This window comes from Cavia porcellus, unplaced genomic scaffold (genome assembly GCF_034190915.1).
Source record: "Cavia porcellus strain 051 isolate PalLab524CR breed Dunkin Hartley unplaced genomic scaffold, mCavPor4.1 scaffold_15, whole genome shotgun sequence".
Classification (NCBI taxonomy): domain Eukaryota; kingdom Metazoa; phylum Chordata; class Mammalia; order Rodentia; family Caviidae; genus Cavia; species Cavia porcellus.
In genome coordinates this window covers 69,313,250-69,325,798 of record NW_026947498.1, presented here as the reverse complement: position 1 = coordinate 69,325,798, position 12,549 = coordinate 69,313,250, and the positions used below count along the sequence as shown (strand labels likewise).

Sequence of the window (12,549 nt, the reverse complement as noted above, 5' to 3'; positions counted from 1 at the left end):
AAACCAGTGCTGGGGACCACAGAGTGGCTAATGTCTGCAGTAGGAGACATGAGCCCTGGGAATTTTCCACATTAGTACGAGAGAAGTTTCTGCCTCGGTGGCAGAAATGCAGAGAGAGCGGCTGGACAGGGATGGGAGTCATTCCCAAACAAAGGAAGCTTCAAGAAGTCTTGCAATCCTACACTGGAGGGGCAGCATGTGGCAGTGGCAGTTCTGGATCACACACTCAAGAGTGCAACCTTGGCCAGCAACCTAATGGCTCTGAGTTTCTCTAAGTGAGAGTCACAGCACCCACCTGAGAGTGGTTGAGGCTAAAGGCTGTAAAGAGCATGTAATTGGCTGGTACCTGTTACGGTTAAACAACTAACACAAACTTTTCTATACTCTTAAATTACTACTTGATAGATGTTCACTAATTTAACCCTCACTGCAGCCCTAAAAGGAATACAGTCATTAGTCGTACTTTGTTTTAGCTGTGGTTTTTTGAGACAAGGTCTTGCTATATAGCTCAGGCTGGCCTCTGAACTCATTAGTTGAGACTAGTCTGAAACAGCCACACAAGTGTTGGCATTACATGTGTGCGCCACCATGCTGGGCTCTAGTCTTACTTTAAAGAGAAGGGCATCAGTAATGCATGGACCCCAAAGTTAAGCCCTGGAGTCCAAGTGGACAAGAGTGAGGAAAGCATACACAGTGAACACAGCAGAGTGAACAGGTTTGTAGGCAAGACCTGACCAACCAACAAGGAAGGCTGCTGATGGAAGAGGGGCTGGGACTTCTGTGAGTATCCGCTTGCCCAGGTACACAGGGGCCTTTATCCCTAAGCTCAGGGTGATGATGCCTGAGGCATGAATGAGCAAACAGCTGAACACACGAGTTGGCCTGAGATAGCCTTACAAAATCCAAAGCCCAGACACAGATCCGAGATAAGCATCTAGGGGCCAGAAGGACATCTGTGTGTCTCTTCCCACTCCGCCAGGAACGGGGCGTGGACGTCATGGTCATCGTGGGCACAGTGCAGCACGTCCTGTGGGATCGGCTTCCAGGTCCGCCAGCGGAGCTGCAGCAACCCCGCACCCCGCCACGGGGGCCGCATCTGTGTGGGCAAGAGCCGCGAGGAGCGGTGAGCACGGCTGGGACAATCTCGCGACAAAGGCGCCTGGCTTCTCCAGGTGACCCGGGACGCTAGCTGTCCTTGCGCACTCCCGGAGATCGCCTGGTGTAACGACCCCCCCCCCACCTCCCCAGGTTCTGCAATGAAAACACGCCCTGCCCGGTTCCCATCTTCTGGGCCTCCTGGGGCTCCTGGGGCAAGTGCAGCAGCAACTGCGGGGGCGGCGTGCAGTCGCGGCGGCGGACCTGCGAGAACGGCAACTCCTGCGCCGGCTGCGGCGTGGTGAGGGGCGCAGGGAGCGTCGGGGGGCGCGGGGCGCGCCTGGGAGCGCGGGGCGGGCTCTGAAACCACCTCCACTCCGAAGGAGTTCAAGACGTGCAACCCCGACGGCTGCCCCGAGGTGCGGCGCAACACCCCGTGGACGCCGTGGCTGCCCGTGAATGTGACGCAGGGCGGGGCGCGGCAGGAGCAGCGCTTCCGCTTCACGTGCCGCGCGCCCCTGCCCGACCCCCACGGCCTGCAGTTTGGCCGGAGGAGGATGGAGACGCGAACGTGTCCGGCCGACGGCTCCGGGGGCTGCGACACAGACGGTACAGCGCGATCCTGCGCACGCACGGAGACGGGTGTGGGGGAGGGGTGAGGATGGGGGAGGGGAGTGGGGGAGGGGCGGGAGCTGGGAGGCCTGGGGCCCACGCGTGTGCGCTGAGCGCTGAGGCCCGCCGTCCCCAGCCCTGGTGGAGGATCTCCTGCGCAGCGGCAGCGCCTCCCCGCACACGCTGAGCGGAGGCTGGGCCACCTGGGGCCCGTGGTCGTCCTGTTCCCGGGACTGCGAGCTGGGCTTCCGCGTCCGCAAAAGAACGTGCACCAATCCGGAGCCCCGAAACGGAGGCCTCCCCTGCGTGGGCGACGCCGCCGAGTACCAGGACTGCAACCCGCAGGCTTGCCCAGGTACCTTCGCCCCAGTTTCGCTTGGCTAGGGGCTAGGGAAACAGTGGCCCAGGGACTCTCGGGGCCTCCCAGGAACCCCTGTGCCCAGCCGACCTTCTCTGCCTGCCAGCTCTATGCAAGGTGCCCGAGCAGTGTTTTGCCCCATGCTGGGTGCAGTGGCTGCCCTGGTGCAGTCAGGTTTTTAACCACTTGCCTCACTTTGCCCTCTCCCTTACCGAGCTGGCTTGATTGCGGTGGAGCAGGTTTCTCTCCCTCGGCTGTACCTGTGCTGCCTGCCTTTCCTCTGCCACCGCTGGGGCAGGAACATTCTGGCCTGTTGAGAGGGTTCCGGATGGATGTTGAAGTCATTGGGGCCCCGGCAGCCTCTCCCTTCATACAAACCCTTTTGCAGTACGGGGGGCATGGTCCTGCTGGACTGCGTGGTCGCAGTGTTCAGCCTCCTGCGGTGGGGGCCACTATCAGCGCACACGTTCCTGCACCAGCCCAGCGCCCTCCCCAGGTGAGGACATCTGTCTCGGACTGCACACGGAGGAGGCACTATGCGCCACACAGGCCTGCCCAGGTACTGGGTGCATTTGGCCGGGGCTGGGAACATCAAAGAACCTCAAGTCCCCAGCTGGGGTTGGTGCTGGAGCACTTAACCTTATCCGCCCCACACGCAGAAGGCTGGTCGCCATGGTCTGAGTGGGGCATATGCACTGAGGATGGAGCCCAGAGCCGCAGCCGGCGCTGCGAGGAGCTTGTCCCAGGGCCCACTGCTTGTGCTGGCAACAGCAGCCAGAGCCGTCCCTGCCCCTACAGCGAGATTCCCGGTATGTCCTTGCTCAGCACCTTCCTACCATCCTTTCCACCCTGAGCTCCCAAGTTCTTCCAAAGCTTGAGTCCTGAGGCTGGGGGAGGGGGTGCAGGATGAGAGGCAGTGCGCTTTCTCACCTGGCATGCACATTTGGGGCTGTGGCACTCGCATTTTACTGAGTGGGCCCAAGCTTTATAGAGGAGGGGTCTGCAGAGAGGCAGAGGCAGTGAAGGCCTCAGGTCAGGTCCTCTAACTCACTCCTGTCCAGGAGGGAAGCCTGCCCTCTCCACTCTATCCTAACACCTTCTCCACTTCTCTTTCTGCAGTAATTCTGCCTGCCTCGAGTGTGGAAGAGGCCACTGGCTGTGGAGGTAAAAGGAGCCTCTCATGATGCTGTCCTTCTGTCCCTCCCCAAAGTCTGTACTCTTCGTGCGAGCCTGGTGGGGGCTCTGTTGTTTCCATGCCCCGTGCAGGGAGATCTGGGCATTCCACCCATGTTCTCTAGCTGGGGGCCATCGTCTGAGACAGTTGTGTGAGAACGTTACCATCTCCACATCTTCTAACTGCCGTCTGTGATGCAAGCCACATGTGAAAGGCCCCTGGTGACTGGCTACCCAGTCTCCTGGTTTCCTTTAGCTCTGGCCCCCCAAAACTCTGTTTTAATTCCTGAAACCTCCTATTGCTGTTTCTCTTCCCAGGGTGTGTAATCTGAAGTCCCTTCTCCTCACCAGGGCCTTTTCCTTACCACTTTCCTGTCCCCCTCCAGGGTTTAGTCTCATCCACCTGGTGGCCACAGGCGTCTCCTGCTTCCTGGGCTCTGGGCTCCTGACCTTGGCCGTATACCTGTCTTGCCAGCACTGCCAGCGCCAGTCTCAGGAGTCCACACTTGTCCATCCTGCCACTCCCAACCACCTGCACTACAAAGGCGGGGGCACCCCCAAGAATGAGAAGTACACACCTATGGAGTTCAAGGTGGGCACCGTGCAGAAGCACATTGCAGGGTGATGGTTACGGTGGTTCTACCCTAATGGCATAACTGGGAGGAGTAGGGGGAGGAAGCAGCAGTGGGCCTAAGGAGCCTTAGGTCCTCCACGGGAGTGTCTCTTCACTGGCTGGCATCTGAACTCCATTCCCTGACCTGTGCCCTTCCCATCTCTCCCCTCACCCTGTTCCTTCATCCCACAGACGCTGAACAAGAATAACCTGATCCCTGATGACAGAGCCAACTTCTACCCACTGCAGCAGACCAATGTGTACACGACCACCTACTACCCCAGCCCCCTACACAAGCCCAGTTTCCGGCCTGAGGCCTCGCCTGGACAGCGGTGCTTCCCCAATAGCTGATCCAGCCATCCTAGGACTTGGGGTCCTTGCCTTCCCAAGGAACAGAGCAGTGGACATGGGACAGTGGAGCCACTTTGGTTTTCCCCCTCTGTGCCAGGCCAAGAACTTGCTGCCGGGCCTGTGGGGGTCCCGTCTGGCTGCAGAGAGCCCTGGCTGGCAGTGACTGTGGGGAAGAGGGCTGGCCTCAGGCTGACACATGGCTGTGGATCCAGTGCAGCCCAGGTCTCTCGTGGCTTCCTTGTGACCCACCGCCACACTGAGCCTCCCTTTCACGTCTGGGCTGTGGACCTGCTGGGCATGCAGGGGGCTGGAGTGCTGATGGCAAGAGGGCAGGCTCTCGGGTTTGGGTTGGAAGTGACTTCCGGTGGCCACCATAGACCGCGTCTATCCTCTGGCTGGCCCCAGCACAGACCTGGCCACTGTGGTTCTCACATCCAGGTTGTCTCTGAAAGAAGCTAATCAAATGGCCTAGTAGCTCTGGATGCCTACCCGGTGTTGGACCATTGTGGTGCTGCCCCAGTGTGACATGGGGGCCAGTCTGGCCCAGTCTATTCACCTTTGACCAGCAGTTTATAATTTGACCAGGCACATCCTCCTGGTCAGAGATGACGAGGACTTGGAAATGAAGGTTGGGCTTTGCTGAGAAGCCCTTTAATCCAGGCTGGCACGTGCTTTGCCTCACCCTCAGATTGGTTGAAAGGGCCCAGGCAAAATGAAGGTTCGAGACCATAGGAAACAGTGCCTGGCCTCCATGGAGACCTCTTCCTGCTGCTGCTCAGCAGAATCATTGGCCGAAACCTGCTTGGGAGTCTCTACTGGCCCCTCATCTGTTCAGGAACACACACAATCACCATCTGCTACAGCAACAGAAAGGATCTTGGGCTGTGGCATTGTTAATTAAAGATGATACCCAGTTTCCACATGCAGCTTTGTCTGTGAGCATAAATGTGTAGGCCTCTCTTGGCACAGTCTAATCCATCAGGGAAAACAGATGGTTTCTTGAGGTACAGGAAGTGACCCAAGTAGAGTCTGACTTGGACGGGGATCTTTCCACATGCAGGTTTATGTACACACACACACACAGAGACACACACACTGCCCGAAAACATTTTCTGCAACAATTTGGGGATAGATAAGCTCATGGGGTCACAAGGTACCCCAAGACAAGCACCAGGAGAGCCTACTATCTGTTCTCTCACTAGCTCTTCTGGTAAGAGTTTAGGCTGGAGATGGGAGTGTCCAGCAGGGGAGTGTTGATGAGGGTTATTTTATGAGGTCTGTTCAGCACCGAGTTTAATAAAACCAAATTGAGAAATAAACCTGTGAAGTGGGGGCACCTAATGTAGTTCTGCTGGATTAAATAACCTCAAATCAGCCCAACAAATCAGTGCTGCCATGTTGGATGAGATTGATGGACATACTAAATTTGGAGAGCAATTTCCTGACTTAATTGGCCAGATCAAGACTCCCAGGATTCCCAGCAGAATCTAATTGTGGGTAGGTAATGAAGCCTGCCATCTGAGCGGCAGAGGGAGTGGAGGAAGTGCTTAGAGCCAGAAAGTATTGAAAGGGAGGAGGAGGAGAACAACAGGGTGTGCCTCGGACAACTAAAGTGACAGTGGCCTTGGCCTGGAGGTTTCAAAGAGTATGTGATATAATTTCAGCCTTGGGATTCCTGAAATGGCTCCTGTTAGTCCCAGGAATCAAAAGCTTATGGGACTTGCAGGGCAATTTAGATCCTGGGTTTGTAGATTCCCTTGGGCATAACAGATTATGTAAGGTTAAGCATACTCAGGGTCCAGGATTATCTGCCATGTCCATGTGGAAGGACTGGGCAGGTCTGTAGGGAGTGGTCATTGTGATTTCCCAGTTGATGCCTACTCTTTGAGGTGCCATGACAACACATACTTCTCTTTTTATAAATCTTCCTGTCTGTGGAGGCATGACCAATCTGAATGCATGAGAGGCCCCACACTGCATGCAGATGAGCCGCATGGTTGGCAAAGCTTTTCAATGACCAGCCCAGGGCCAGAGCCGAGGCACCTCAGAGTGCCCCTGATAAGGCCGGAGTCACAGAGCTGACGTACATGAAACAAGTGAGCTTCCTCAACCCAAAGCGTGCAGCAGGAGTGCGGAAGATGCCTGGAGCCAGAGCTCCAGGCCTCCTCCTTAGATGCTGGTGTTTAACTCTGTGTGTGTATGTGTGAACTTATTATCAAAATTGTACATATTCACTGCAGGAAACCAAACATCTTACTGTGTTATACTAAAAATCAAAGTAGAAACTTAGGGATTTTTTAATAAAGACATTTTTCCCCCTTTCTCTTAAAATCACCCCCCAAAACAAAAATGATAAAGGACAAAAGCTCTGTCATTATTTTTCAATAAGACTAGTATATAGCTATAATCTCCAAATCATAGCATAGTCATCCCTCTGTATTCTCTGAGAATTCATTCCCGGGCACATACCACAATAAAATTCATGCATGCTCAAGCCCCTTACGTAAAATGGAGTAGAGTTGGCATTTAAATTACACAATCCTGTATACTTAAAATCACCTGCAGATTACCTACAGTACCTAATGGATTGTAAATGATATGTAAGTAGCTGTTACTCTATTGTTAAGGAAATAATAACAAGAAAAAATGTCTATATATGTCCAGTACAGATGCCATGTCCCCCACCCTGCCCAAATACTTCCTTCCCGTCCACAATCGGTTGAATCTGTGGACATGGAACCTGTAAACAGGGAGTCATCTGTGCATGAAGACACAAAGCAGATAGAATAACAGTAGTCATCCAGGAGACTGGATGTGGGTCAAGCCTAACTACCCAAGGGATTTCAAAAAGAATCAGAAATTCTTTCAAAAAGAATCAGAAATTGAAGGGACCAAGTATAAGAAAGATGAGGACCAAAAAGAAAGGAATTTGTTGAAAATCCATTCGTAAGCTTCAGCTAAACCTTCAGGTTGTCTTTACTGTCTGCGCTTACAGCCTGCATGTCTCCATTCCCATAGAGGGCAATAAGTTATGTTCCTTTGAGTCACCAAACCAGAGTGAAAGGGGTTAGGGAGTGGACTGTGATCAGTGGGACCTAGCCATTCCCTTTTCTAGCAAACTCCAAGTCAGGTAGCCAGGCTTCATCTTCTCCTACTCCTCTTCCTCCTCCTCCTCCTCCTCCTCTTCCTCCTCTTCCTCCTCCTCCTCCTCCTTCTCCTCCCCGCTCCTCCTCCCCCCTCTAAGTAAAGAAATGTCAGTACTCTGCTCCTGGGAGATCTCAGTCCTCTGAAGAGTTTTGGCCCCAGAAGTAGCTGTGCTACTCAGGGCTGGGTGCTCTGGGCAGTCGAGCATCATGGACACAACATGCTCACAAAAGGACATGTCCTCCTGGGAGAGCCACCTGGATGAGATGCCTTCCTGAACTGCAGCATTTCAAAAGGGGAGCTTCCAGCATGGAAAGGCCACCCAGCTCCTCATATCAACCTTGGTCACTAATCTTGACCAAGAGCTCAGGATTCCTGTGATCTGGTGCAGTTCTGAGGAAGGAGTCTTTCAACTTCAGAGAAGCCACACTGACGCTCTCTGTGACTCTGGGCCTCCTCGCAGACCCCGTGGCTCTGTCCCAGCCTGGCCTGTGGCCCAGCTGCACTACTCTGTCACCCCCTGACATTCACATCAGGACTCCTGCAGGCTGGGCTGCCCCGGCAGAGCCTTTCTCCTTGTCCTCAGCTGCCAGTGTGCCCTCACTTAGTCCTCGGGGGCAGCACTTCTAATTCAGTGGCCGTGTTTTAACAAGAGGGGGATGAACTCTGAAATTTTCTGGAAAATGCATCCCCACCCATAAGATTCTTCCAAATACCCTAAAAGGGCCCCATTTTCCCTGGGAGGGTACCTAGTGTGCAAAGCTGGAGAAGAGAACCGGCCTGTACTTGGAACTTCCTCAGCCAGTGTGGAGCACTCTCCAGCACAGGGGCCCATCCCTCCCCCCACCCAAGCAGGTCTCCCTCTGGAGACTCCAGAGGTGCAGACTTGTGACTCACAGCTCTCTTCCATGTGACAAGGTCACATCCAGTTCCTGCTCACCAGCCAGTGCCCTTGAACACTGCCTTCTCCAAATGCATGTCTACAACTTTTGTTCAATCATGCTATTTTACTTTCTTCAATGAGCATGGTGAGTATGCATTTATAAAGAACATATTCATAGCTGTAGAAGATCAAAATGGTAGACACTGGAGCTGGGGATATAGCTCAGGAGCAGAACTGCCTGCCTGGTAAGCACAAGGTCCTGATTCAATTCCTGGTACCAAAAAAACATCATGTTCTGCAAAATGGTAGAGGCAGCTCTTGAAACTCTGGAGGGAGGATGGCAGAGGATGAAGAAATGAAGACAACAGTCAAGATACAGAAAACTGAGGTTAGCCAGAGCCACCTCTGCTGACGGGAGAAAGAACTGCCCAACAAATGCAGCACATTTACTTGTGCAATCAGCATAAGAATCTGTTTGCTTAGAATTTTAAGGGGAAGAAGGTAAGATCCGGAACAGGAAGAACATCTAATCTTCAACAAAACATCATGCCTTGATGAGTATATAGGGAACAAGAGAGGAGATGTCTATGCTACCCCAGGGGAAGCCCAATCACTTTGTGCCAGCTCCCTGAGCTGCATACACTTCTCACAGGGCTCTGCCAAACTCATGAGAAGCAGTGACTTTGTCCTGGGTACCTGAGGTACAGACAGCTTCACTCTCAACAGGTAGGCAGTAAGAAATGAGTTTCACTTTTACAATTTTTTAAGATTAGTAGTACTATATATATTTTTTGAGACAAGGTCATGTTATGTAATCTGGGAGGGCCTGATTCTCCTGCCTAACTTCTTGGGTGCTGAGATTACAGATGTGTACACAATACCTAGCTTAAAAAATATATTAAATGATAATAAGGATTATGTATACTTATAGTATATAAGGTGATATCTTAATGCACGTATGTATTGTGAATGTTCAAATCTAGGTAAATGTATCAAATTCTCAAACATTTATCATTTCTTTATTATGAAGCCATTCAAAATACTGTTTAGTATTTTTTTTTAAAGATATACAATGCGGGGCTGGGGATTTAGCTCAGTGGTATAAGTTCTTGCCTTGCAAGCAGGCAGTCGTGAGTTCGATCCCTGGTACCGATAAAAATGAAAAAGACAAAAAAAAAAAAAAAGATATACAATGCCTTATTGTTATATAAGTCTCCAATTCTTGATTCCCTGGTTCCAAGTTCCCTTTCTTGAGGCAGCTAGGGGCAGATTAAAGATACATATGCATACAGTTGTATATACATAGATGTTTCTTGACTTACATTGGCTTAATGTTCCCATAAATCTCAAAGTAAGTTGAGAATTACTTGTTTAAAAAATGCATTTATGAACCCATTATGGCTTGTATCCAGATGTCCCTCCTCCACTCAAAGCTTCAAGTGCTCTTCAGTAAGGCTTTTTAGAGCTGGCTGAATCTGGAATGTGTGATACTGGGATTAAGGATGTGTAATTTGGGCTAGGGATTTAGCTCAGCCTCATAAGTGCCTGCATGGCAAGCAGTAGGTTGTGAGTTTGATCCCCAGGACAAAAAAAAAAAAAAAAAAAAAGGATGTGTAATGCTAAATTAATTCCCTAACTGGAATTAGCATAGTTCTGGGCAAATTAGCATAATAGAAGCCACACCCTGGGTGTGGGTGGCACAATCATAGATTTGTAGCCTGGGCAGGATAAAAAGGGAGAGGGAGGGCTGTCTTCTGCTTGCCACACCATGGACTGTTCTCCTCTGTGATGCTGTGGTGCTCTGCTTTGGAGCCAGCCAACTGTGGACTGAAACCGCAACAAACCGTGAGTTGAAATAAACCTTTCCTCCTCTGAGTGCTGGGTATTTTGTCTCAGCAATAAGAAAAGTAAGCAAGTTAGCACCTAACCTATAGTACACGATAGCGTAGCTTAGCCCGTCTTCAATATGCTTAGAACACTTACATGAGTCTACAACTGAGCTAATTCGTTTCACACAAAGACTATTTTTAATGAAGTTTTGAAAAATCTCTTGTCACTGATTGGGAGAGCAACTCACTGCCTCTGCCCAGCACTGCAAGAGAATATCACAGTACAAAACTCAGCCAACGAAAACTCAAAGTTCAAAATTCAAAGTATGGTTTCTCTTAAATTTATATGACTTTTCTATTATCACAATGCCAGAAAGTGGTTAGTTCCATAATTCCAAGTGGAAGGACTATCTCTATTCATGTACATGTGTATTTAAAATGCATTAGAGTCTGGCTTTGGACTTGACAATCGGTCCTATTCTGTGAACTGGCCCTTGACTTCAGCTTTTGGCAGTTTAAATAGCTGAATGCTTATTAGTCAGTATCACTTTACCACCCTGAGCTTGTGCCTGAGCTACAATCATGGGTAAATAAAATTATCGATGTTTATCAGTATATCATATTAGTATATGTACAAGGCATGCGGTTTAGACTTATTGCTGATTCACTACAAGCGTTTGGATGAAGGAAAAAAAATCCCCTTTTATACTTTATATGTTAAAATTCTATCAATCAAACTATACATAGATTAGATTTAATATTGTGAGACACAAGTGCCACCATAATTAATGATTGTATACTAATTTCATAGTCAAATATTTCAAATAGCAAACAAACTAGGGAAAAGGCTGTTAAAAAGAATTTTGAGAACACTAGGTAACTTTAAAAGAAACATCATAATCATTATGAGCCAATATATAATAAACAATTTTTAATAATCCAAGCCAGAATAATAGAGATTTGATTAAATAATAATTCCAATGTTTGTCAACTGGTTTTATTATGCCTAATAAAATAACCTTTAAGAACTATGTTTAATTTTTGGAATTTAATTCCATTTAGGTTATGAGTCTTTCGAGAATAAATTGTATTTGGGAATTCACATCATATGGAAATGATTTTTTAAAAAAAAAAAGAATGTAAGCTTTTTTATCTGATCATCCCATAAGCAGAAAAAAATTACCAAATCATGTACAATATCTATGATTAAATCATCTTTGAGCCAGACATCAAAGACATATTCAAGAATGAAGAAAAGCACAGGAAAATGTACTATCAAAAATACTTAGCTTCTCCACCAGTGTCAGTAGGAAGCAGGCCCTGGTTCCTTATGGTAAAGCAGCAGTCAAGTGACCCCAAGTTCTGCTGCTGCATAGTAACCATAACCTTAACATTTATTTTTATTTTTAAGATAGTCAAATGCAACAAAACAAGACAAAACAAAGCCAATCAAGACAATGCAGGGAAATTAGTACAGAACTTCTAGGATACCAGGATAACAGTAATAAGTACCATAGTATATCTCGCTATCTTCACAACAGGTGTCCAATCAGTCAGGTATGGCAAAATCAAACCAAAACCAGAACATTATAAAATCCATCAAAACAGAATATTGAATAGAGCAAAACAATTAATCAGAATAACACAAAACAGTGGGAGCAATATTTGCCTTCAAGGAGAGGATAGAAGGAAACCCCCATATTTGCTATATTACATACAGTCATCCTCCCAAGAGATGCTCAGACCTCTGGCCCCAGGTCAGCCTAATCAACTCAACAACACCAGCATTTAGTGCTTTATGTGCCTATCAACTCCTCAACACCATCCAGTTGCTAATGAGGGGTTGGGGAGTGGACAGGGCGGTGTTGATTCTCAGCCCACAAGCTGGTAGGCTCACAGGAGAAGCTGACTTGTTCTCTTCCTGGCTCACTCACTCTTTGCTGGAGGTGTGCTTGGTTACCGGGAAGGAAGGCTCTTTGGCTTTCCTGCTCCATCCCCCCAACTGTAACATTTGACCCTTAGCAATCATAATAGCAGAATTACAAGAATAATTTACACTCTGTGCTTTGAGATGAAACGTCAGAGTCATTCTTGTATTCCAGAAATTTCTTTCTGACACAGTGCTCTTTGGCTTCGGCCAGCATTTTAATCTGAGACTGATTTTACCATTTGCCCAAGAGCACACCCATCTGAGCACACTGCTTCAGCTCCCTTCATGTTCCAGCGGCCAGTCCTCAAGGGTGCACACCTATCTTTTCCCTAAGGATCACCCCTCAGTGTGTTTAAACAAACCCCTACTCATGGGGTATTGGGATGTTTTCAGCCCTGTATTACAATGTTGCAAAGACTACCCTTATTAGTGCATAAGCATAATGGCAGGACAATTCTGAGAATAAGACTGCTCAAAGTGTATACGTAGCTAAATTTTGTCCAATTTGTGGTAATATCAAATGATCCCTTGTGGCTTTACTGTCTTTTTCAGAAGTGAGTC

At 49.1% G+C, this 12,549-nt stretch overlaps 1 protein-coding gene across 2 annotated transcripts in view; it reads left to right on the top strand.

Annotated features, from left to right (window-relative positions):
- Nucleotides 1–5,128, top strand: part of Sema5b (semaphorin 5B) — a 67,667-nt gene extending 62,539 nt beyond the window's left edge. Inside the window, exons 14-22 of one of the 2 annotated variants that reach the window (XM_063225088.1) lie at nucleotides 980–1,123; nucleotides 1,249–1,396; nucleotides 1,479–1,704; nucleotides 1,844–2,062; nucleotides 2,454–2,624; nucleotides 2,728–2,874; nucleotides 3,185–3,229; nucleotides 3,625–3,830; nucleotides 4,044–5,128. In XM_063225088.1, the coding sequence (XP_063081158.1) occupies nucleotides 980–1,123; nucleotides 1,249–1,396; nucleotides 1,479–1,704; nucleotides 1,844–2,062; nucleotides 2,454–2,624; nucleotides 2,728–2,874; nucleotides 3,185–3,229; nucleotides 3,625–3,830; nucleotides 4,044–4,202 (1,465 nt within the window). In that variant the 3' untranslated portion in view covers nucleotides 4,203–5,128. Of the gene's footprint in view, nucleotides 1–979; nucleotides 1,124–1,248; nucleotides 1,397–1,478; nucleotides 1,705–1,843; nucleotides 2,063–2,453; nucleotides 2,625–2,724; nucleotides 2,875–3,184; nucleotides 3,230–3,624; nucleotides 3,831–4,043 lie in introns of both variants that reach the window. The other variant, XM_063225087.1, reaches the window with a different exon arrangement.
- Nucleotides 5,129–12,549: the final 7,421 nt, after the last annotated feature.